The sequence below is a fragment of the Lipotes vexillifer genome, unplaced genomic scaffold (genome assembly GCF_000442215.2).
Source record: "Lipotes vexillifer unplaced genomic scaffold, Lipotes_vexillifer_v1.1 scaffold194, whole genome shotgun sequence".
Classification (NCBI taxonomy): domain Eukaryota; kingdom Metazoa; phylum Chordata; class Mammalia; order Artiodactyla; family Lipotidae; genus Lipotes; species Lipotes vexillifer.
The window spans coordinates 262,479-288,707 of record NW_006771758.1 but is presented as its reverse complement, the minus strand read 5'-3'; the positions used below and the strand labels follow the sequence as shown (position 1 = coordinate 288,707).

General features: G+C 41.4%; 1 protein-coding gene across 5 annotated transcripts in view; it reads right to left on the bottom strand.

Moving 5' to 3' along the window:
* Positions 1-26,229, bottom strand: part of EBF1 (EBF transcription factor 1) — a 401,223-nt gene that overhangs the window by 372,883 nt on the left and 2,111 nt on the right. For 4 of the 5 annotated variants that reach the window (XM_007447111.1, XM_007447110.1, XM_007447112.1 and 1 more), the window contains exons 2-6: positions 25,579-25,735; positions 24,952-25,015; positions 24,263-24,318; positions 13,125-13,198; positions 3,655-3,723 (exon numbers count right to left, since the gene is read on the bottom strand). In XM_007447111.1, coding sequence (XP_007447173.1) covers positions 3,655-3,723; positions 13,125-13,198; positions 24,263-24,318; positions 24,952-25,015; positions 25,579-25,735 — 420 coding nt within the window. The remainder of the gene's footprint in view (positions 1-3,654; positions 3,724-13,124; positions 13,199-24,262; positions 24,319-24,951; positions 25,016-25,578; positions 25,736-26,229) is intronic. The other variant, XM_007447113.1, reaches the window with a different exon arrangement.

The following is a 26,229-nucleotide window of genomic DNA, read 5'->3' as shown; positions in this document are numbered from 1 at the left end:
TTTCTGATTCTTACAAAGTAAACCTAATTAAGAACCTCCCTCATTAGTCTTCCAGAAAAATTAGCCCAGCTTATGCTAATTACTCCTGCAAAATTTAATAAACTCATTGAAATGGGAATAGCCTAATGAGGTTTTATTTATTGAACTAAGATAACTCCTATGAAAAAGGTTAGGACACAAGGATATCCAATGTTTTAATAAAACTACAATTTATTCAATTTCTAAACATGAATTTTATTGCAAACTTTTTAAATTCAAATATGAGTTGCTATGTGAATATGTTAAATCAATCTCCACCTTAATCCAATAACTGCAAGTCATTTTTTGCTTTTTACTTTAACAATAATTACCACACATAGCCCTTTACCTCAACGATAATGAAATTTGCTGTTATTAGTTCCTGGTCATCAGGTATTAAACATAACACATTTGACTTTTCCCATGTCTACACAGCCCAGATATCTAGATCATTGGACACAGCCTGGTTTTTTTTATAATTCTCAATCAAGCCATTTGGCATTAGGCAGAAATACAACCTGGCAGTCAACTCCAGATGCCCACTTTGTACATTTACAGAAATTTTCCTCCAAACTCGTTTGAAGTGACTTGACAAATTGTCACAATTGTAAAAAGAGTTGGGGTCATATTTTTCTTACTTTGTCCCACGCTAATATAAAAGAAGAAAGTAGAAACACATTTTCTAAATCACAGTATATAACTGCTGATTTTGTTAATTTCACTTTTTTGATAGAGTATGCCGACCTGATGTCCCCAAATCACCGGCAGCAAAAAATACAGCCAAAATTTTACACAGAAATAGCTTACCCTGTACCATTGCCGTATGACCAGAAAGCCTCTTCTATCAATCCTATAAATAGTTTTCCTGAATAACCACTGCTAAAAGTCTTTTGACTGATAAAAATAGCACTGTTCTTCCAAAATCCGAAGGACAAGCAAAGGGAACTAAAAATTATTGGTGCCCAAAAGGAGACTGCGTGTTAAACCTATGCTAAATCCTAACACAAGGATTGCCTGTACCCTCAGCTCTATAATTGCACATTGTATGCATCTTGTAAAAACAGTTACTATTGCTACTGAATGCAGGCCCCATAACCTATTTTTACAAAATATGCAGGGATTCGCATCCATAAATCTGAAAGCAAATCAAACCCTAAGCACGTAACACAGATATTATGCAATCGGTAATATAGAATCAAATTGGAAAGTATGAAATTCAAACACGGTTGTCATCATTTTTTTTTTCCTTTGCAGCAATTTTATGGAATTGAAAAATCTTTTCTATTTTGCCCTTCCTTGTGTAAGTTCTTTTCCTGTTGTTATTCTCTTCGCTTGTTGTTAAAAATGGAAGTTTCACATATCAGCACAGACAGGACTGGAGCTTTTAAAACCTTTGGCAGACTGAAGGACAAATAAATTCTGAAAACTCAGATGCAAATAAAAATAGCTAAATGGGTTTGTGCATATCAGCTGGCATCACTGCTTGAAAAGACGGTTCACGGGAGACAGTGGCAACAGCCAGCAAATAAACATATGTTGGGACTCATGCAGATACCCTGGGTTTCAGCCGTTTTTCAAGTATCCCTCTCTTAAGAGACCAAGATTGGCTAACACCGTTTTCTACTTTGTCAAACCAAAAAAGAAAAAATGAAAAGGATAAATGTCATGAGTAATATCTCTAAAGCCACCGACAGTATAAAGTGCATACTTATTTTGCCTAAATTGTTTGAACTACCCCAGCCAAGAAAAGGTTTTAAGTACCCTACTGGGACAGATGCAAGGCGGCAACAATAGAAGCCACACTAATGCAATCCAGGTAACACAATCCTGTTTCAAAAACACGGGCCGGGCTAATTACAGCGCTGCTGAGTCAAGTTTCTTATGCCATCGCAACCCACAGAAACAGGTCAAAATCAAATGTTATTCAAACCACAGTCATATCAACCTTCTATATCAGAGTCACGGCTTAAAACCAAACGAAGAACTTAAAAGCTTAACCCATTCAAAAGCAAAAAAAAAGTGTTTTCACTGCGGGTGGCAAAGTAAGGTTCTTATCATCTGAACCAAAAGAAACTGTGTGGCAGAACCGAATGTTGATAGTTTCAAAGTTTGGGGGAATATTTGGGCTGGTCCTTTGATCAGAACACTTTCTTTTTGACAGAAGAGTAAAATCTGCTTAAAATAACAAATGGCAGTTTGAAGAGAGGTATTTAAGCGAAACAAACAACAAAGGTTATATTTATTTTTTATCTTATTCATTTGAAGATTTATCTGCCATTGCAGAAAAAAGAAATCACATAATGGCATGTCTGCTTTTGTAGATAAACATGCTATGCTAATTCTGCAGGCAGCACACAACTTCATTACACACTAAACCACTGATGTTTTTAACTTTGAATCAAAGATATTAATCCTCACTTATCAAGCAAAGATATATGTCTTTGGTGAGTATTAGTGAAAGATATTTAGTTAAAATACCTGATTGAAATGTAAGTTTTATAAAGCTACTTGGCAATCAAAATTGGGTTTAAGCCTGAAGAATCACATAAGTCAAAATCAACAACCGATGTTGTGTCACAAATTACAGTAAAGCAAACACTTTTTCAGTCAACTGAAAAATGACAGAGCAAGCCTCCAAAAAGTAAAGAACTGGAAAGACAGATGGGTGGGCGGGGCAGGGGGGAGGTGTCAAAACTCATTATTACCAAACCCCAAAAAGGACTTTTGTTCAGCTGTTGATTTCCTCAATGATCAGTCAGTCTTACCTGCAAGACTCTTCCAGCTAACGGAGGGTGCTAGCTCTTGTCCTAGCTGACAACTGACAGTATCTATAAACCTTCCAGGCCATTTAACTCCCAATGAGTAATGCTATGTAACAAATGGTTTATCATACATGTTTCCGTACAATGAATTTCAATAATTAAAATGTAAAACGAATATTTGGAATGCAACTTTGCGTAATCTGGGCACACACTGACTCAAAATTGCGCCGAACAACTAAAACAGATTTATTGTTCTACAGTGATTTACTCGGTCATGTCAGATTAGTAATATGGATCTGTTTAAAAACACAATAATTAAGACAAGCAGGATAAATTAATCAACTACAAGGCAGCGTGAGCTACAATCAAACACGGGAAATTACTGTAGAAAATCTTGGTTCACAGATCTCTTTAAAACTGCTTTTATGCATAAATGAAACCTTAAAATGTAGATGGATTGCGTCCAACAGAACTACTGTAGCTAAAAGTGATAATGATTCAAACATTTTTCAAATAAAAGTTAAATATTTATAAGCACCCAACCACATTTCATAAATCACAAACTATTATTATTTTATTTCTGAAGCTTCCTGGCACAGCGCGAGGATTGAGCCACAGAAAGTCAAGAAAGAAGAAAATATGCCTTTAGGAGCGTGAATCAGACACAAAACTGGAGCAATCCAAGAAAACAGGCCTCCACAGAACATCCCATATGGCTTTTCCCAGGAATCGCAATAGCTCGGCGCAGCTGAAGTCATGACCAACAGGCAAATTTCGGCCACATGCCTTCCTAACCCTCACCCATGAGCCACGCAAGACAGGTGTTTCATTATAATGAGGAAAAAGAACCGAGAGAAAGTAGAGCGGTCCCTACCTGTCAATTATCACTGGATCTGAGGGAGTCTCATTTCGGTTGCCACAGCTTTTCTTGTCACAACAGCGGCTATGGAGCAAAAGCAAGAGGATTTAGTACAACCATTACCATGTAAAATCATCATTTAGGCAGACAGAAGGTTCAAATTGCTGGGTTGCAAATGCTAGAATTACCACAAAGCCATACCTGGCAATCAACGGATCCCTGAGACAGAACGTTCTATTCGGGTCACCTATGGGTTAATGGCCAGGCTTAACCTCTCCCTGCACAAAGGAGGGAGGGAGAGGGGACTCCCACAGCGCGAGGACTGACAGCCCTAAGATGGGGTCTTCCCATCACTGCCCGCAGGATTGGAAGAGTTCACTGTGAAATGCATTATTATTACATCTACCCAATGAGAATATTCAGGGTTGTGGGTGGCTTAAACACTCTTCCCTCAAGATCACACTAATTGTGTGGAACGCGTCAATAATGAGGTATGAGTGATTTCTCCCACTCCAGTCATTTTGTATTAAATGGATTCCTTTTTCTTCTCCTTCCACTTTTATGGGAGACGTTTCCTTCAACCACAACCTTCCCCAAATCCTAAAACTATAATTGTTTGCTTCTGAACCATGTTCAGAATGTAAGAATAAAAGTACAACACAATAATTAAGACAAAGAGGCAAGATAAAAGAAAATAGAGATCCACACATCCTCTGGCTTTTGTGCCCTGCTCTGGTCACTGTGCAAGTTTCCTGGAGGCATTTAGGACAGTTGCTCCAAAGCCTGGCAAAAGCCTGGCAATGGACGCTCTTTATTAGGTCGGAGAAGAGGCAGACGTGGGCAAGAAAAGCACCTACTATCAAAATCCCACCCCATGTGTGACCTTAAAGTTGACAGTTTTTTCTTAACCTGAGATGCTTCTAAAAAGTGAAAAATTAGGGTTTCGGAAAACTACCATCCATCTGAGACTTGTTTGCAAATAAGAAATGTGTCCACTGGCCAGTCTATACCCAAGGGCACACTATAAAAGCACGTATTTGATCAGTCAAGGAGGTGAGGGAGTTATCCAAGCATTATACATTGCCTTGCACCACAAATAAAATATGCACTTTTCTCCCTCTCGCTTACACAAGCATGCACGCACTCACACAAACATACACACAGACTCATTCGACTTAGTGAATCATAGAGCCTAAATTTAGAGAGCTGTTAGAGAGGAACAAACACTGAACTTCATTTTCAGGACCCAGAAATATACGCCTGCACAGGGAGTCTTTCAGCAAAGTTAGGAAGTCTCTCTTCTGGCTGTAACTATATCTCTGAAAAGAGAATCAGCTTCCATATTTGGTGCTCATTCGATTTGCTTCTCGTATCTTCAGAAAACAACAGCAAGAATTGTATCTCCTTTGTCAAAGCCCCAGCTAAAAACCATGCCACTCCCTTAAGAGCCTTTCCTTTTCTGGTTCAGAGGAAACTATTTCCTCCAGGCCTGAGTTCTGCTATACTAGTACTTTGGGGATAGAAAGCACAAAGGATCCCAATACCTAAGATGAAGAAACAAGGGAATGAAAAGTACAGTCTTTGAAATGCATACAAAAAATAATAATAATAATAATTTGCAAACTAAACTCCATCCTCCCTGAACTCTACTCCCCTGCATCTACATCTCAAGGGCTTTGCCAGAAGAACACAGTGGTTAAGCACACGGACTCTGGAATCCGAGTGGCTTGTGGCAGCTGGAGCAAGGTATTCCACCTCCTGGAGTCTTAGTTTCCTCATGCGTAAAACGGGGCGACTGTGGCACCCTCCTCTAAGTGTGAGGGCTCAGATCTCCAAAAGCAGCCCAGGGACAGAGCCCAGGTCTTTTCCTGGGGATAAAAGCAATGCATGGGAAGGTCTATTTCTCCTTTCTATTTTCCATTTGTTCCTATCTTTTTCAAAACAGCGACTGGGCAAATCCCCATTGGTCAAACCCGCACCACTGTCCTGCCTGGACTGAATGCCTTCCAGGGACTCTTCCAACTCACCTGATGATAATTTCAGACTAGAATCTACGTCTCAAGACAATCTGATTCTCTCCCTCCTCACTGCCATCACCCGCATCCGAGTCACTTTCACTTTCTCGCTTTAACTCCTGCAGTGGCCGCCCACCTGCTCTCTCTGTGTCTACTCTTCACCCCCCATGACAGCCAGAGTGATCTTTTCAAAATGTCAACTGGACTGTGTCACTTCAGCGCCCCAGACCTTTTAATGGCTTCCCACCACACTGAGAATACGTCTATGGCCAGACCACCTCCCAGTCTCCGGTCGCTCTCCGCCAACTTGCCAAGCTGCAGCCTCACTGGCCAATTTCAACCTGTCTAATGGGCCACGCTCAGTCTGACCTCAGGCCCAGGTCCGGGCAGGCCTCCAGGCCTGGACTGCTCCTCATCCAAGCCCTGCCTGGTTAGCCAGCCTCTACCCCCTCTTTGGGCCTCAGCCTCTAGGCTTCCTCCTTCCTCAGAGAAGCTAGCCCTGACACTTGATAGGTTCCTCTGGTTTTCCCTTTCAGGGCATGAAACACAAAGCAAATGATATACTTACATATATATTTGCATATTTTTTTCCCACCCCCTCTTCCCACCCCCTCCCCTACTAACTCATATGCTTCATAAAGGAACACACTGTCAATTTTATTTACCTAATGAGTAGCATAAGGCCTGGGACAGAATAGAGAAGCTCAAATACTGGTTGGTGGATTGGACGACTTCATGAATGAATGTAATGTACGGGGGAAAATACAATCCAAGAAAATAGGAAGGTAGCAGATAGAGGAAGCCAAGCTGACCCCCTGAGCAGACACTGCTGAGGAAAGGAACGTTCACCTCCATCCCACCCCATACACCAGACCACCTCCCCAAGCAAGGGCCACACTGGGCCTGAGATGTGCCCTGTGCCTTAAGCACTGTCTTCATCCCCTTAAAAGAAAAATGCCCTGGAGTGCAGCCAGCTGAATCGAAGCACAGCCTACGTGAGAACCACCCCTCTCTGCTGTGCCCCAAGGGACCCAGGGAAAAAAGCAGATGCGAAGAACAGAAGTGTATAAGGACTAATAGAGTAGGAATAAAATAGGAAAGAAAGGAAAACAGACTAAAGGGCTGGAGGTCATTCATCATTTATAAAACCCTATACAAAGTATGAAAAATAGCCCAACAGGTTTCCTGCTTTCCTGCCTCTCAAGTCATGTCATTGCATCACATAGTCATCATCCCCAAGACGGGATTCTTGGGCTCTGCTCTGCGACTGGAGTGGCAACGAAACAGTGTCTACAGTTTAAGCCCACTTTTAAAATATATTCATGTACACATATACGTATGTGTGTGTGTACATATATACACGTAAATATGGAACTGTGTGCAGCATTAAAAAGAACGAAGGTGGGTTTGTACACACCATCTACGTCATATCATGACCTGAGAAAGCCAAGCTGCAGAATAGTATGTACAGTATGGTCCTACTTCTAGGAGAAAAAAAGGAAAGACTGAGAGGGAGGGAGGGAGGGAGGGGAAGAGACAAATAGTCTCACAAGCCAGTTCACACCCTCACTTCACTCAAATTTCTACACAAAGTGACAGCCTGCAGAAGCCCTTCCCTGACTACCCCCAGAGCTCTCTAGCCCCTCATCCTGCTTCAGTTTTCTTCCTAGCACTCATCACATTGTCTTTTATATCTGTCTTCTTATTTATTGTCTGTCTTTGAGTACAAGGGTCTTAGACTGTTCTGTTCATCCCTGAGTCCCCAGCAACTAGAACAGAGTGTGGCACACAGTAGGCCCTCTGGAAGTATTTTTTGAATGAATGAATAGAAACTTCAAAGAAATAGCCTATAAGGAGTGGAATAAGCGGGGAAGCATAGAGGATCTATATTTTATTTCTGTACTTCTGCAGTCTTCTGCTTTGTATTGCAATATTATTTTCCTATTAAAAGACTAAAAATCAACTGCAAATGGGGGAAGGAAGGTCTTCCTTTAGGCTGAGCTGGCATCTAACCCCCTGAAGCTCCCTAGTTCTAACCCAGAGCCAAGCAGAGCAAGGACCTGTCTTCCTCCCCTGTGATGGTCTTTCTTGCCTTCTCTTTCCTCCCTTCTCCAAGCCGAACTGCTCCCTATGTCCCTCTACTGAACTCAGAAGGACTGAGAAAGGTAGGTACCAACCAGCACCACACACAAGGCAGGCATTAAGCAAGAAGGACAGAATGAAGGGAGAACAGATTCACTTGTGTTTAAGGCAGGAGAGGTCTCGGGCTGAAACAATACAGTACCTGGAACAACAGATACAAAAGCGCTTCAAGGGAAAAGTTACCAGGTTAACAGAAGAAATCACAGTGCTAATCATGTCCTCATTACAGTGTGACTGATGGATCTTCATCCCTTCGAATGCTGTTCTTTACACTCCTACTGTGTTTGTCAGGCACTGCACCAGGCACAGACCTGGCATTTGCTTCCTAAAACAGGAATCTGTCAGGGGGCTTGAAGTTCCCTCATTTGCTTTGTCACAGAGCAGGATTCCCACTACTACTGCAACCCCAGTGGCAGGAGAGCAATGTGGCCCATCACTGGAGTGGGGACCCAGCACCTGGTGTCCTACGTACACTGTGGACCCAAAACAGCAGCCCTTTCCCCAGCAAGGTTGTGCATCCCTCGGACAAGCTAGTCCAGGGAAAAGTAAGCTTGTGAGTTTCTTCCTTAGCAGCATGACACAGGTGGCATCTCTCTAGTGCACTGACACGTGGCTTCATGAATCACAGCCAGAAACATATACTTGTTTCCTGGTCGCGAGGCCTGCAGATTCTCATCTTAGGGACGTGGAGCTTCTTCCCATAAGTAGAGGCTCTCTCAAGTGGAGGAAAGCATCAGCTCCATCTCCAAGCCTTATCTTACCCATTTAGCCAAAGTGGCTAGAGAATGAGATACATGAGTTATCTGAATAGTCTTATTAATAGTAATAAGCTCATTCTTTCCCTCAGTTAACCAACTTAAGTTTTTCCGTTCTTTAAAAAAAGACACACTCCTTCTTTTCTCTTGAGCTGGTTTCTTCACTGTCCAGCTGTCCCCTTGCCAGAGTTGCCGTCACTCCTTGCCACCTGAACCCCATAAAAGCTGGCTTCTGGGCCTCAGCGCCAACTTGAATGTCCTCTCTTGAAGTTCACCAGTGACTTTCTGGTGCTTTTCTCGGTAGTCAAGTCTATCTGGATCTCCCTACACTTATTACATGGATGGTTCCCTGTCTTTGAAACAACCTCCTTTATTTCTATGCTCTGTATGCTCAAGGTTCTTTTTCCTAATTCTCGAACACACTAAATGAGATTGTTGCCCAAGGATGTATCCGTGGCCTCTTGTCTTTCTATTCACCTGTCCTTGTCAATCCCATGTAAGCCCATAGCTTTACTTTGCACCTTTGAGAAAAGACCTCAGAAGTTGGTTATCCTTCGCCCTGACTCTCTGCCCAGCTCCAGGCCAAAGGCCGACCATCTGTAGACCTCTCCCCGGAGAAATCCTGCCTGAACTGCCAACAAATGGACCAAAACGCTCCTTCATGCACCCTCTAAAATCCGGGTCCTGTTTCACCTTCCTCCCAATCCCTGCAGCTAAAACCCACGTTTCTCTGAGCAGCTGTGGTCTTCGGCCTCACCTCTTATCCCTGTCTACCCTTTCTACAGTGCTGTCTAGTTATCTGTTTTATGAGTCTCATTCTCCCAGGCTAACCTGTCAGCTCTCCTACTATAGGGGCCAGTCCTCTTTGGCTCTTCATTCCACTGTGCTTTTCACATAGTACGTGCTAAAGGAATGAATGAAAATATCCTTAACAGCACAGCTAGAATGAACAAAGCATGTTAACATTTTAGTAGACACTTCGCTTCTTTTCAATATTCTCTTACCATCTTTCCCTTTGAGCAACTCTGTGCCGGGTACTTAACTAGGCACCGCAGATGTTGCTACTACTGCTCCCACTACTTCCACTGCTTCTATTAATATCAATACTGATACTACGGCTGCTACTATTAATAATGACAATAGACATTCGGCACTTACTATGTGTCCGGTACCGTGATAAGCATTTATCGGGATTACAGCATTTAATCTTAACAACCACCCTACGAGAGAAGTAATAGTTTCTCCCCATTTCACACATGGGCAACTAAAGCAGAGAGGAAAACTGGGTAACTTCTTTGTCTTCAAGGAGCTCTTAGTCCAGCAAAGAAAGACAGGCCTTGGACACACAATTATAATGTGCTGCATGCTATGAAGGAAAAGCGCAGGATATCACAGGAATGCATAATAAGGGGACCTCGCTCAGGCCAACGACCAGGGATGCTTAAGTGGGAATCGGAAGGAAAAAAATGAGAATAAACCAGCCAAAGAGGAAGGAAGAACAAGCCATATCAAGGGACCAGGCTAGCCCTGGGAGCTCATGGTCCACAAGATGTTAGGCACTGACAGTGGGAAAAAAAATGCCTTCCTAAATACAGCACCCATCCCCTGCAATTGTCCTGTTCACTGGAAAGGGAGAAAATCTGCTCTGCCCTGCCTGGGGGGCTGGGAACTGGACTCACCTACCAAGTAGAGTTCCTATTTTCCATTCACATTTTAAACACAGGATGTGGAGATGCATTTATAATAAAATGCTTTGTGGAACGAATCCTGCTTTTAAAAATCCTTCATGGGGCCATACTTTTTAAGAGCTTAATCACCAAGTATTAGCAAAATATAATAATGATGATTGGTATAATAAGTTCCAGTTTACCAAAAATGCAGAACCTCTCCCAGAATTCCATGGAAAGAGTTTTATGCCATCAAGTCAAAGGGGTTTTGTCTCAGAGAGAGACAATAATAACAATCCCATAGCAGTAAGTCCTTTAGACAGCTCATGCAATAGGGTTACCCTCTCACCAGGACAAAACTGATGTTTTTAAATTTGTAACCACCGAATACACAATTCTCTGGTGTTTATTTTTTTTCTTTTTCTTTTTTCTTCGATGACAACAAAACAGAATCATCCCAAGACCTTTCCTGTCGATCTAAATTCTCTGTGACTCCTTCACCGGTAGCTCCAACATACTATAAATATACCTCTTTTGTGACATAAATGCAAAGTTTTATTGTGCCGTTAGGCTTGATAGAAAGCACTGCAGAAAGTTGTTTAGAAATTAAATATCTAAAACAACCTATTTTAAAATCCAGGGCCCTCACTATTTCATGTCTGCAGTGAAGAAATTTCATCTTGGGGAGAGCAAGCTGTCTTTCACACCATATGGTTAATGGTGGTGCATAGCAATTAGCCAGGCTGATTAATGGTGAACAGACTCTAATTTTATGCTTATAATTGAGCCTGCATTTGCACCCCTGGTGCAAATTCAGCACATCCCAACTTCCACTTACAACCGGCAAGAAATCAAGAGAAATAGGATGGTGTGGAAAGTGAGAATCTTTTTCCTATAGCCCCCTAAAGAGCATCAGATTTGCAATTTAAAAGACTGTTAGCCACACAATAGATGACAGGCTTGTGTAATAGGGTCATGGCGGCCTGGTAAACAAACAGTACCCCTTACACATCTATAGGCAGCCAGGAAAACCATCATCTGTAACATTAGCAGGATGACATTTTGAATAGGGCTCTTCCCTCTTAACCATGCAGTACAAACATCATTTGCCTTCAGTGGCTTGAGAATTTTATTTTTTGCTATTTTTATGTTTCTAAAAAATAGAAAGAATGTCAGCAGTAAAGCACATCGACCAGCATCATAAAGTACTTTGGACCAATGAATTTCAAGAACAAGAAAAATATAAATTGCATTAACAGAGTGTAGGGTTGTGTGTGAAAGGCATAATATATCTTAAGTATTTTAAGAATAATTTCTAGCATAGTCCAAACAAGTACAGATATGAGATGCAAATCTATGATTTACAGATATTAGTTGGCCTATTGGTTGAGATCCATCTTCCTGTCTCCTGTTTGCTGGAATCACATGGAACAGAATCCGGAAAATTCATTCTAACAACATGCTAATTGTGGGAAGACAAAATAGAGATATGGCTGGAAAAATAGTAATATGAAGGAGGTCATTTTTTTAATGCTTTTCAAAATGATTTTACTCATTTTATTCTGAAGAGTGCAGCTCAGCTTTAGCTGTGCAATTGTTGTATACAGTATAACACTAATTTTGCCTAATAATATCTTCTAAGAAATCCATGACCACATTTTTGGATTTTGTTGCTGCTTTAAAGTTAGAGAGAAGCAACCTGTTTTCGGAACAATTAACAAGTTTTACAAATCACTAAAGTGAAAACTTGTGAAACTCCTGTATCTTTTAGAATAATATATTAGCAGTATGTTTTTTAAAAAGGAGAAAAAGAAAGTTTTACATACATATCACAGATACAGAAGAAGTTACTACTTGGGACTTCACTAAGGAAACACATTAATCTCTTTTCTATTTTATTTCCACCTGTAGAGTTTTCAGATTGCTTTCCCCACAAGGCCGCGGGCAGCAGATGAACCCACCCATGCCAAAGCAGCAGCTGAAACTCCTAAATGGTTTGGTCAGTAACAGTCAGGAGCCAAGCATGCTTTGTGCCAGGAGAGCCTGCGTGGCTAACAAAGCAATTAGTAGCCCTTCCCTGATGCAGAGTGTCATCGTCATGCTTTATCCAATTACTCAGAATATATCAGAAGCAAAGTGCCAGTGTTATTTTACGAAGAACTAGAATCCTAAACTGCAAGTTACAAGGCTGTTCTCTGGTTTACTCTCTCCCATGTGGAGGGTTGGCTGAGGCCATGGAAGTGAATGTGGTCTGCTTGCCTGGTTTCAAACGTAGCTTCAGACAAAAATAAAGATACTCATTTGTGGACAACATGAATGTTTATACCTTTCAGTGACTCATCTTTGCCATCCTTCCACAAGCTCGCTACATTTAAGAAATGTTAGCTACATTGTCATAGTTATATAAAAGGTAACTAGGATTAAGAGATCAGATGTTGGGTTGGTGTGGGGAGGAAGGATGCCTATGTACGGATGGTCACATTTTTAAGTGGGAGAATTAAAAAGGGGAACTATAACTTTCAAGTCTTATCCAAACAGAGGTTTCTGCTGACCTCAATAGAACTCTTATTTCACTAGCAATGCAGTTGAGCACATATATTAACACCAGAAGGGTTATATTGTATTTTACTCGATTGAAAGGAAAAAAGGGGAGGGCACTGCTTTGTGCCCATTAACAATGTGATATCAAAATTGGAACGTATGTCTTTTAGGATGAAATCTGATAAATAATTGAGAACCACTGTGATGCCTGACACTTTACTACCAAATACTCACATCTAACAGTTTTTAGATTGTCTAACAGAAGATAAACATATACCCCAAAATAGACCTGAATTCACCTAGATTTGAGATACAAATTCATTTTCTCTTTGCTAATTAAAGGGAAAGAACAAGGTATTTCTTACCTGCACATGATTTCGTGTGTGAGCAAGACTCGGCACATTTCTGGGTTCTTGTCTTGGCCTTCATACACTATGGCCTGTAAACAAAGGCACGATTTGAGCTAAGAATGGAACCAAGTAGCAGAGGACAAACTACCACAGTCAAGTTCTTGACCATTCACCACTGCCGCAAGGGCCAATTAGCTTTCAGAGCCAAAGGCCTCACTGGGCTGATTGTTTTAAGACAGTTGTTAAGGATCAACCCAAATTGAGTGGAAGGGGATATGTTCCTCTCTGTCCCATCAACCTCCTTATTATAACGCACATCTTTGGATCCTTGTATGAGATGGGCTTCTGTCGTCAAGACAACCACAATTCTCTCTTCGATTCAGAATAAAAATAAATCTAATCAATGGGGAAGGAAAAACCCAGAAGGCTTAGCAGGTTGAGATACTAGTGATTTAAAATATAGAAAAGCACATGGACTTTATTTTTAAATGATTCATATTTGTCGCCTCATTTTACTACTCCCAACTCCAACATGTAATATTCTAGAGGTAAGTAGTAGAAAACAAGTGAGGGTATGGTTAATGAGTCCATTCACTGTCTTCAGATGATTCATCCATCAGGGGAAATCCTTCCTGCCTGCAGGTTGAAAACGTGCTCTCTGGGGTGTATAACCACCCAAACAGTAATACTCGCCCACATATGCTGGGGGACGGGCAGGGTTGGGGCAGGGGGAGTTAAGCCATAGTTATCTCCCTCAACTAAGAAGAATTACATCTGACTCCCAAAATTTGGAGTCCCAAACCACCTCACCAGCCAAGATGTTTTTGTCTTTTTTTAGTAATATGTGTGCAAACATTTTCCTTAAGGTCACCAGGAAGTTTCCTTGAGACCTCTGCTTACTGGAAGATTTACATGTTAACACCTGGGCCAAAGAAAAGCCCACAGCTATGTGTAGAGCAGTGCTCTGCATGGGGATACATTTTAACTAACTTAACAATGTAGCACTGCATAGTACTAATATAACACAGCTTCAAATTGTTAACAAAATTACTTTCACACATTCAGATAACTCTCAATTTCTTGGTGATGAAACTACTTAAATTAACCAGAGACTATCCTTTTTTTAGGATACACAGAAACTGCAGTAACTAACTTATAGTTGGCTAGAATGTGCTTGTTTATGAACCTGAGACTTTTAGAACTGTAAATGATGGAGGATAGCTTATGACACTACGTGTGCAGACCTTCAGAGCAGGCTCTGACTTTGTTACCTAACTCTATTACAAAACAAAAATTGTAACAAATTTAAAAATGACAGAAAGTACCTGCATGGGCTTCCCTGGTGGCGCAGTGGTTGAGAGTCCGCCTGCCGATGCAGGGGACACAGGTTCGTGCCCCGGTCCTGGAAGATCCCACATGCCGCGGAGCGGCTGCGCCTGTGAGCCATGGCTGCTGAGCCTGCGCGTCCGGAGCCTGTGCTCCGCAACGGGAGAGGCCACAGCAGTGAGAGGCCCACGTACCGCAAAAAAAAAAAAGAAAAAAAAGAAAAAAAAAGTACCTGCATAAGGAGAAAACATTTTCTACCACTGGCCCATCAAAAGCATTTATATGGTTAGCCTGTTATAACCCTACATTTTTTTTTTCCCCCCTTACGCGGGCCTCTCACTGTTGTGGCATCTCCCGTTGCGGAGCACAGGCTCCGGACGCTCAGGCTCAGCGGCCATGGCTCACGGGCCCAGCAGCTCCGCGGCACGTGGGATGCTCCCCCCTGCATCGGCAGGCAGACTCTCAACCACTGCGCCACCAGGGAAGCGCAGCCCTATATTTTTTAATGTTTTATTTTGCCATAATTTTAGATGTACAGAAAAGTTGTAAGGATATATAAAGAATTCCAAGATACTCTTTACCCAGATGCCTCAAGTGTTTACATTTGAGTAAATTTGCTTTTTCTTTCTCTATTTTCTTTTCCTGAACCATTTATTAGTTAACTGCAGACATGCCCTAAATACTTCAGCATGTATTTCCTTAAAACAAGGAATTATCTTACATAACCATAGCACAATTATCTGAATCACAAAATTAACACCGATACAATACAATAATCTAATCTAAACATCTGAGGTTCACCAAATACCCAATAATGTCCTTTATAGCAAACAACAACAACAAAACCAATACCAATCACTGCATTCAGTTGTCATATCTCCTTCAATAAGGAATATTCCTGAGTCTTTGTATTTCATGACATTGACATTTTTGAAGAATATAGGCCAGATATTTTGTAGAACATCCTCAATTTGGGTTTGTCTAATGTTTCCTCAGACTTAGACTAAAGTTATGTAATTCAGGGCCAGAATACCACAGACATGACGCTGGGTTCTTCTCCCTGTATCACATCACACTGTCAACTCGTTCCACTAATGCCGGTAAAATCTGACCATTTGGTTAAGGGGGTGCCTGCCACCCATCAGAGAGCACAGCCAGATTTGTGTACTGTAAAGTTACTGCTTCACTTTAAGTAATTCATAACTATCTTCTGGGGAAATCATCTAGATTATGTTAACATCATATTATGACTTAAATTTTCACCCATTAGTTTTAGCATGCACTGATGATGCATCCCTGCAATCTTAAAAGACCTTTTAAATACCCAGGAAGTTGCTTTACTCGAGAAAATGCATTAAGTAAATTGAAAATGTTTTAAAAACCAAAACTTATATCTGCCTGCTTTATTTACTATAATCACTGCTTTAAAAAATCAGAGACACTGTCAATAAGTGATTAGATCTCATACATGGTGCTAAAAACTCTATTATGCATTTCTGAGAAATCCTATTATCATTACATGTTTTGTGTGTTCTCTTAATACCCCGGAAAACCTCTGTTTCAACTTTAGTTTTCTGTCACGCTAAACTAATACAAATAACTTGGTGAATAAAATTCACAGGTATTAATGGGGTTTTCCTTCCTGTTTAAAAAAAAAATGGTTTGGGGAGGAGAAAGGAGTATCAATTACATCAGACCTTCTCATTTTGACTCTTTCTAGATAATACCAATATTATTTTTTACTGAGGCTGCTGGTTCCACTGAAATCAGTGGGTCCATGGTGATACTCAATTAAAGATATGCTGCAGTGAAAATATGTTGACGCCCCCCCAAACAGTAGATGACCCATGGTCTCCCAGGTATCCCATGTTTTTGTCTTTGGTGACTGGACATCATTTGTTGAAGGCCCATGGCCTCCGTAATACATCTCTACCAAATGTCAATCTGCCACTTCACTTCTGGCAGCAGAGTCAAAACGGAGAATCTTCTCTACATCAAGCATAGAAAAATGAAAGCATGAGTCTGGATTTGCTCAGAAATAGTTAAACTCTGGGGACGGAAGGAAGCATGAAGTTTCTTCTGTCCCTTTCCTTGGGGCCTCAGCAGAACAATACCTTTCAGCACATAAACACAGATAAAGAAGTGCTTGCTGCTTCTGTGACTTCTGAAATAAAAAAAAGTGAAACAGAGTCTTCCCCCTCTCCTAAGGAGTAGAACTAAAATTCTGGAAATAGAGTAATCTAGAACCTCAGTGTAATAAAGTTAGCTACACAGTGAAACTCTGTCAAAGGCAGCTCCACCTCCAACCTTGCCTAAGCAGTTTTTGTTACTGAAAAAGCTTGTTAAAACACACATGTGCACACACACACACACACACACACACACACGCACGCACCACACGCACCACACACACACACACACCACACTATTATATAAAAGTATGGTCCAAGAAATCGACATTCTGATGAGATCCAACATAGGAAAACAGGATAAATCTATTTTGATGAACGTCTTCGATGTAGAGTGTCAACAATAAAACAGACTTTTAAAAAATGCCTACAAGTTCTCCGTCCAGCTTTCACACATATCAAATCTCTACCATGTACATTTAGTACACACGTCAAGACTGGTTCACAGTTCAGCAAACCCAGACTTCGAGCCTAAAAGGAAAGGGGTTCTCTAACACCAGCTTAGGGAGAAGTTTCTGCTTCTTTTCCCAATTTAAATATGTGCCTCTGTGCGGTGTGAGTGAAGCTCATTGAGGCCGGATCAGTTGGGAGATCACAGAAGCATATAAACAGCACTGACTACTTTAAGTGAAACCATTTTAATAGACAGCTGGTTTAGGACCTAGACAATGGAACACCAAGAAGAAGGCTTATCTTCATCCTCCATAGTAAGTCATGCATCTGCTCACTGGGAGGAAGGTAGTCTGCTGTGAGAGTGACAAAAACAACAGTGGTTTAAAGAAACCCGTGTGTTCATCAGCAGTAAGGATGGGAGGCCTGTTACAGAGATGGGCGGGAGGGGGAGAGAAAGCATATCAAATATATTATTTAAATAAATGATTTGATGGTGAAGCAACAAATCTGAAACAACAAAAACAACAACAAAATACAATAAAATAGAAAACGATGTTTACATTAATCCTGCCAATGCAAATAAATCCCTTAAAGTGGCAGGAATGATTGTACAGGAAAAAAAGTAAAAGAATAAACAGCACAAACTTCATTCCAACTTTAAAAACCTAGTGAAATTGATAAAAATGCTTGTACAGGAAAAAAAGTAAAAGAATAAACAGCACAAACTTCATTCCAACTTTAAAAACCTAGTGAAATTGATAAACAAGTTGTCAAAACTTGACATATTTGGAGCAGGTTTATTATTCTGATATACTAGCCTCCCTTTTCTTAACGTTCTCCTCTAATGAGCATAATGAAAATATCACAATTATTGTTAATACTCTGTTGACTTTCTGATTGAGGTTTTTTTCAAGAATAATTTTTTATAATAACAAAAATGAAGGAAAAAATAGGAATTGTTACACTTTCACGTCCTTACACAACAGTGCCAGAAGGTTTGCTGTGAGAGGATGAAATGCCATCAGTTTCAAATGCCCAATTACACATTAACCTATACCATCTTTGAAAAGAAGTCAATCAATAGAAAAAGTCTGCCTCTGTTGCCACTGTTTTAGAAAGCATCTTTTGAATTGTGGTTCATCTCCACTTTTCTAAAATATCACTGGGTCTTAAGAGTTAATTGAAACTTACTATGGATAAAGACCACATAGTAAAACAAAAAATAGACGATGAACTTACACAGGGATCACACTTCAATGGGATGCCAAAAGAAATACAGAGAATTGAGCACAGTTTTCTTTGTTTACTTTTCTAATAATTTTAACTCTTTGTGTTCCATGCAAAAATAAAGTGGGCAAAGAGAATACTTTTGACTTTGGTTCATTAAAATCTGAAAGGTTTTTAGGAACAAAATGTTTTCATTAGGAGTTTTTCTTGGTTTACAAACCAAATATCGGAGACTTGTCATCATTAATTTAGAAAGACAGAAAAAGATAATGAAAGGAAAGAAAGAAAGAAAGAAAAAAAGAAAGAGAAAGAAAGAAAGAAAGAGAGAGAGAAAGAAAGAAAGAAAGAAAAAGAAAGAAAGGAAGGAAGGAAGAAAGGGAGGGAAGAAGGGAGGAAGGAAGGAAGGAAGGAAGGAAGACAGGTAGATAGGTTACCTATAACTAACAAAAACTCCTAATTTTCCATTTAAATCAAAACAGTAACCTTGAAAATATATCACTCTTTTTTCCAAATACAAAATAAAAGGCTAAACCTAATTTGTCACCTTAAAGAATACATTCATGAATGTACAAAGTATCTCCTTCAACCAGAAGTAAAGTGTCCTATAAATACAGACTGTCAACGCAACTTTGGCAGCAAATTACCAAGAATCAAAACTAATAAAAAAAATATGAACACCTACACTATCAACATGCTGTAATATTAATCATTACTTTCGACCACCAAGTTCCACTGCTTGTCATTAAAAAAAAAAAAAAGTGTTAGCTAATGCAGTTCGAGAAATTTCCAGTAGGTGAGGGAGCCTTAGTTAAAAATTAACCTGTGCCAAAGAAAACACTACAAAATTGACGTTTCATAAACAATTGTGTCAAACAGCAATCCAAAATTAATAGTGAAATAAAATAAAAAATTATTTTGCTTCAATTAGCAGCTTAGCTACTGGTGAACAAATTACAAAGATGTAATTTAAGCTCAGCAGCTAAGCAGGCCTGTTTGCAGAACTGAATTAGGAAAGTTGCAAAGGAATGATATCATATTCAGTATGCTGTTCAGTTACATCACAGCCCTGAATAAAAAGAGAATGTGTACCAAAAGCAGTTAGCTTCAGAATGCATCTTTTGTGTCTCAAAGAAATAAAATCTCTCATATTATTCAAACACCAAGATAAAAACTGAATCATTCTAGCAATATCATGCAATATTTCTTTTTCTAGCACTAATAAAAGATATTTCACTCATATGATAACTACATTTACATCTATATTAGTAGATACAACTGGCTTTGTCAACTCAATGGGGTAATACTAGTAATAATAGTAAAATAATAAAAGCAGCTAATTTATTAAGCACTTAATGTATGCTAGTCACTGTTCTAAGCATTTTCCATATATGAATTCATTTAATTTTCACAACTGAGCTTCCAGGTAGGTGCTACCATTACCTCAATTAGTTTCCAAATGCTCACATATTTTAATAACTAAGACCAAATCATTCTTGCTCAACAACTATATAAACAATTCACCAACATCCAGACCCTCCTTCATTCCTCTCAGCAATATAAGTAAAGACACAAGAACAGACTATCCGTGTAGTCATACAAGTTCGATAAATGCATCACTACTAATACGTTCATTTTTAATGCTGTTCAAACATTCACATGGAAACAGCTCTAGCGTAAATATCCCCGAACAAATGGCTGTATATTATCCAGGAGGGAGCAGTTGGACCGCCAGACTGGGAAAGTACTAGGCCATCTGGCTCCGGCAATCTCTCCAAAACCATCAGCTTTGTTTTCACCCCCAGACTCCAAACAACACATTTTCCACTGTGATGAGTTTACATTTTCCCAAACACAGGTCCTGATCATGCATAAAAATCCCAAACTTCTTCATTCCTCTAAGTGCAAAGAAATTCAAATCACCTGCATTTTTGACATGTTACCAAAGAAGAGAGAAAGCTGCTAAAATATGGCTCCTAACTATAAACTTGCCCTGCCATTGTTTGTTTGTTTCCCCCAAATATATGAAAGAACCTCTCTGCTGGCCTAGTTGAATTCCTTAGGAACTTACTGATACACTAAAAATGTGTTTATCTACCAATGAAGAACCATGAACAGAAAGGGCTGTTAATCAAATCTACGTAGCTGTGGCAGGATATGATGAAACAATCAATAGGAAAAAGTGCACTTGCATCAATAACTTGAAATACCGAGAACATCAAAACAAATATATAAAGATTAGCTGGAAAGAGAACTATGACAGCAGTTCTGATTATTATACCTTAGACTTCCCACAGTGCTGGGACTTTTTAGGGGTCCCCTCACCATATCACCTACCTTCAAATCCATACACACAAAGATTATGTGACTATTATTTTTCCCTTTCCAAAAAAGAGCTTTGGTTTGGGGGCAGGGAATGTTTTGTTTTTCATAACTTTATGGAATTTGGTACTCTTTCTTCGAATTATAAAAATGTCCCTTTTTTCAAAGCAAGATGGTAAGAGGGCAGATAAGTTAAAGGTTTTTTTTTTTTTTTAAACTATTTAAAGATAACTCACTGAAGCAATCACAGAATGTAATTATATCTCAAATACTACAGGAAAATCTGAACTGAGGCACATTAAAACTCAGACCTCTCCCACTGAGTTCATTTGAGTTTCTGCAGTAGATACCATTTCTGGATGCAACAGCCATGAACTTCTGGATCCTACAGGCCTTTTTGCATGCTCACTAATGGAATACCAAAAACAGCAATGACCAAAAAAAAAAAAAACACCCTATTTTTAGTCCTGCTAAACTTGGTTTTGCAAAACCCTTCCCAAAAGCAAGCTTCTTATTTTCTAGCTGGTGGACAAATATTTTAAATATAATTAGATCCTTAGTGTTTTATAAGAAAAGCATAGGGATAAGAGGGCTCGGATCCTTACACATTCACTTCTAATAAAACTTTCCCTTTCCTGGTAGAGTCCAAAATTAAGAGTCATTACCCCAAATAGTGTAATGACACACTTTGAAAAGGTGTGAAATACTGTGTCATACCAATACATCTTGGTTGATTGAGTACATTTCTGTTTGAATTCAATGCTGCTAACTCCACCCAAGATCACGAACATTCTATGAAAATATAAAGTGCACAGCTAGTTTTGAGTTTTGCTTGCCAAAGATTCCCTTCAAGTTTTAACCCCAACTTCTGAGTCAAAGATATGACATCACATACATAAAGCTGCATCTCTGATGTGAAAAATGTTATGATAAATAAGCAGCTAAGAGAAGACACTTGAACTCTGCTTAGATACTCCCACTGAAATTTATGATGTTATTAGAACTCATCACATCACTGTAATTATTCCATTCAGCACTCTAAATATCAAAATCCTGAGTCTTATCTACCTGGAATAATTTCACAGGGGAAAAAGAAGTAAGCGTTTAATCGGTCACCTAATGTCAAGACTTACGTCTGATTGAAGGGGTCACTGCACAGTTAACTACAATAAAAAATTTAAGAAACTTAAGAATCAGACTTGGCATTTAATTATCACAGAATAATTTCAAGCTAGATGAGAATCCACTGTTTTACTCATCAAAGCTAAAACGTAATAATTATGTCACAGCTAAGGAAAGTCATGCTCTTCACGCTGATCTGCTTTTTGAAGACTATTGTATTAGCTGTGTACACAAGAAGCTAACCTACTTCCCAAACTCTTACAGCACATAATCAAGGAAAAAGCAACCGGATAACGGGCAGGGATTGCCTTTCAAAGTAAAAGCTACAGAGAAGGCATTAGACAACTATTATGAAAGCAAACAGGTATGCCTGGAAAAATCTTTTTTCTTGATATTTTTAGACTAAATTCAGATAATTACTAAGCCTTTTTTTTCAGGTTGCTCCCCACCAAAATATATAATTGCCTACATTTATAATTTTAACTTTCAGTGAGATGTCACAGTATGGCAAGTAACTCTCTTTTACCTGCTATTACTACACTATATCTTACTCTGGTCCCACTCCCACCCCCACCACCGGTAGAATTTATGAAACCAAGCAGTCAAAGAATGCCTTAGCCAAAGTTTTTCTTAAGCTCTATGACCTTGTTAGTAAAATGATATTAGATGTGTTGCTTTATAAAAATCAAGATTATTCTTCCACCTTAGAAGAGTGTGTAAAGTCAGTTCATCTCATAATGGGAAGATCAATTCCTGTGGCACTTTTGGTTTAAGGGGCCTAAAATCAAACATGTCCTAATTTTGTGCTCCTTACAACTGTTCACTTCATAGAGTTGCCGATAATTTAATATTTAAGTGGCCAATGTTTCACAGGCAGACAGGTCTTACATACTGGTTTGTGGGGAGGTTTTATTCTTTAAAAAATAAACTCTAATAAGTACATAAGGAATATGTATTAGAAATCATACTTTCCCTCTCCCCCTCCCATCTTTTCTTTCCTCTGATGGGAATGGCGGGAAAAGATACCCAGGGTATCAAAGACAATTTTTTAACAACAAAATTCCACTTAAGACATTTTTGTTTTGATATCATTTTTTTTTAAAAGTTACTGAAATAAGGCTTTTGCATTTTTTGCTTGGCAGGAAAAAAATTTAACAAAATACAGAGCGTCCAAATCAAAGGGAATTATCCTATGTAATGATCAAAACCAGTATAGTAATAATAATAAAAAACAATAATAATACCAAGAGTAAAAGCATAAATGTGCGTTTACTCTGAACTATCAACTAAGAAATAAAACAGATCTTTAAGAAAGTCAAATATTTTAGGCTAATAACTTGAAATAGAAATGTATTTATCATTTTAAAAAATACATGTCATACCCTCATGCTTTTTACTTGGTTCACAATGAACTAAAGGTAAAAATTACAATTAGCTGTTATTAAATTGGTTCTTGCTGAGTAGATTTTAAAACTCCCAGCAGCTTATTAACGTGCATTTTGTACAACATATTTAAGCCATGGGTATCTAAAAACATTTTTTAAGTATGCATGTATACTCTAATTTGAAACCTTCCAGGCCAGTATCTATGAAAACTACATCCCTTATTTTAAAGGGAATATTTTTAAATTGCAATCAAGCAAACCAGTTTTAACCCTCTCACTAAATTGGTGGTTAGTACACAATGGGTAACTTTTCTCTTTGTTCTGATTTCTTTCTCCCACCCAATAAAACTGTCTTCTTTTTTGTCACAAAATCCTCCAACTACCTAACCAGATATTTAATTCTTAAACTCTTTCTTAAAATTAAAAAGAAAAAATGTTCCTGCCCCTCGTAAAAACGTCAGACCTCTTTTCTGACTCGGCTCATAATTGTATCTTTTGAACCATAACTCAACCTTAATGTATACTGCTTGGCACCCGCGTGTTGGGAGCTAAAGAAAATGCCGTCTATGTACCTTTAAGACCACAAGCTCACTCATGCTGCCTGGCTTCTTGCCAAACTTGGAGGCAAAAGCCAGGAGGATTTTTGCAAAATATCTTCTAACAATTGTCCCTCCGTCTTCCAGTCTTCCAACACTACCACCACCACCATCTCTTTTTTTAAAAATGTGTAGAGTGGGTCAAGGGCGCTCTCAGACCATCTCACCGTTTCTGGGGAAGCTGCCTTTGCCCCTCACCCGCTTCCTCTACCTCTGCCTCCCGGGGGAGGCCCTGATGGTTTGGGTTTCACAAGTTCAGCCCGATCTGCACGAGGGTCTCTGGGCACCTTTGCGCCCCCTGGGGCTCCCCGGCCGGGTCAAAGGAAGTTCAGCCCATATTCTCCCCACGCAGCACCCCGTAGTCTTAAATCACAAGGTCTGAATTTCCCTTATAAAGAAGGAGCCGTCGAGCCATCTCCTCCACGCGGCGAGTCAACGTGCTTTGGGGCATTTGGAAGGCTGCGCTGAGAGCGCGGTCCGCCCTGGCACTGAGAGTTCGAGTCCCAGCCCTCCCGCTAAGGAGTAGCCAGCTTCTTGACTCTCCCAAGTTTCGCGGCCGTAGAGTCACCCCCGCGGCGCGAATTTAAGAAACTTACTTGTTTTGTCATGGAGTCAATGAGGCGAACGTAGAAATCCTGCTCCGTCCTTATTCCTGGGGGAGGGGCAGGGGATAGGGGAACGAAGGAGAATTAAGTGAGAGAGGATCTGCAGGAAACAAAGAATGGGGCTCCAAGGCTGATGGAACTCCGACTGTCCCGGAGAAGCACAGCCAGGACCCCCTTCCCCAGTTCCCGGAGAGGGGCCTCTGGCCCAGCCCGAGCGCATTTGGAAGGCAGCCCCACCCCCAAGCACAGCAGCTGGGAATAAGGAGGACCCCGACCTGGGTTCTCTCCCTTCCCACGGCTGGAGTCCCTCTGCGTGCTCTCCGGGAGCCACCAAGGCCCTGACCGCTGTAGCCCCCTGAACTCAAGGGGCTTGGGCATGAGGTCTATGCTAAGCGGAGGAACCCGGCCTTAGGAAGGGGAAGAAGAAAGAAAGCAGCCCAGCGGGGGCCAAGGCGCCACACCTGGACCCAGGTACGCGTCCGCTAATGCCGCCGCCCTCAAGCCACTCAGGGCCTCCTCGGGTGAAACCTCTTCGGGCGAAACTTAGGAGAGGCCGTTTTACCCCGAGGATTGCGGACGACTGAGCTTGGCTCCGGGTTCTCGTCCACCTGAAGCTCCCCGCGCCCCCTGCCCTCACCCGGAGCCCCGGGCTGCCGGCGCAGGCCCGACGGGAGCCTCACCATTGCTGTAGAGGAGCTGGAGCCGGTAGTGAATCCCGTTATTGGTCTTTTCGCTGTTGGCTTCCTGGGTTGCAGCAGGACGCAAAGACACAAGAGACGCAGGAGAGAGGTCGGCGTGAGCTAGTGGACAGACTTCGAGGCAACTTTCCCCAAGCACGGACCCCTGGCCTGGGAGCCGGACAGGCCCGGGAGCAGCAGAAATTGCGGCCAACCGTGATCCCTCTGCCGCCCTCCCGACCCTTACTGCTCCCTCTAACTTTCTAAAAAATTCCGTGGGGCTCGCACGGGAGATCCCGTTCCTAGGGCCCGGGGGCTCGAGCTTGGGCCAGCAGAGGCAGGAGCCACGCGTGGTCGCGCGGTCGAGGGCGGGCTCATCCCCAGCGCCCTTGACTTTGGGGTGCGAAGCCGGGCTCGCCTCTCTCCATCTTTGGGGACTCAGCACGAGCTTTTCTGGAGCAGAACCTCAGGAACTAGGAGTCCGGGTTCGCCCAGAACGGGAAGTGGCTTGGGGGACCCCGCGCGGGAGTGTGTTATGGATGCTTTGCACTCGCGAGGAGCTCGCCTCCCGAAGCGCCTGAGCCTGCTTCCCGGCTGGGGGCGAGGGGCAGCGGCGCTGCGCCCACTTACTTTTTCCTTCTCCACGAACCCCACAAAGGCTGTCCTCTCGATCTCCACGGGCTGGCCCTGTCTGTCGTAGAGGGCCAGGACGAAGTGGAAGAAGTTGGATTTCCGCAGATTGGAAGGCGGCTGCTTCTCAAAGTGAGCCCGGGCCAGGCCCACCCCGCTGCGGCCAAAGACGAAGAGTTAGACGGCTAAGCGGGACAACCACCGCCACCCCTTGTCACCTCTTACACACGCGCGAACCCTCAAACACCTTCTCTGCCCCCAAATCGCCCTGTGGGCTCCCTGCACGCCCCCTCAGGCGCCCCGGGCCCACCCGGCGACGGGACATGCGTGCTCTCGCCTGCCCAGTCCTCCCCGCCGAGGACCTGCGCGCCCCCCGAACTTGACGAAGAGGTGTGAAAGTTTTGTTTGGGTTTCGCGCAAGAGAGAAAACGCTGTACGCGTTTACTCCGACCAGACGCGCGCTGCGTGGGGAGGAAGAAAAGTAGCGGTGGATGAGGTGAAGCGCGATCGTGGAATAAAGCCGGTCGTTTACAACTTAAAGGGAGGGTGGGCATGGGAGTTGGTTCTCGCCACTCCCTCGAATCTCCCGTGGGCAGGTGAGAATGGATGGGGAACAGGCTCAGGTCCTCGCTGCAGCAGCCATCCTCCGGG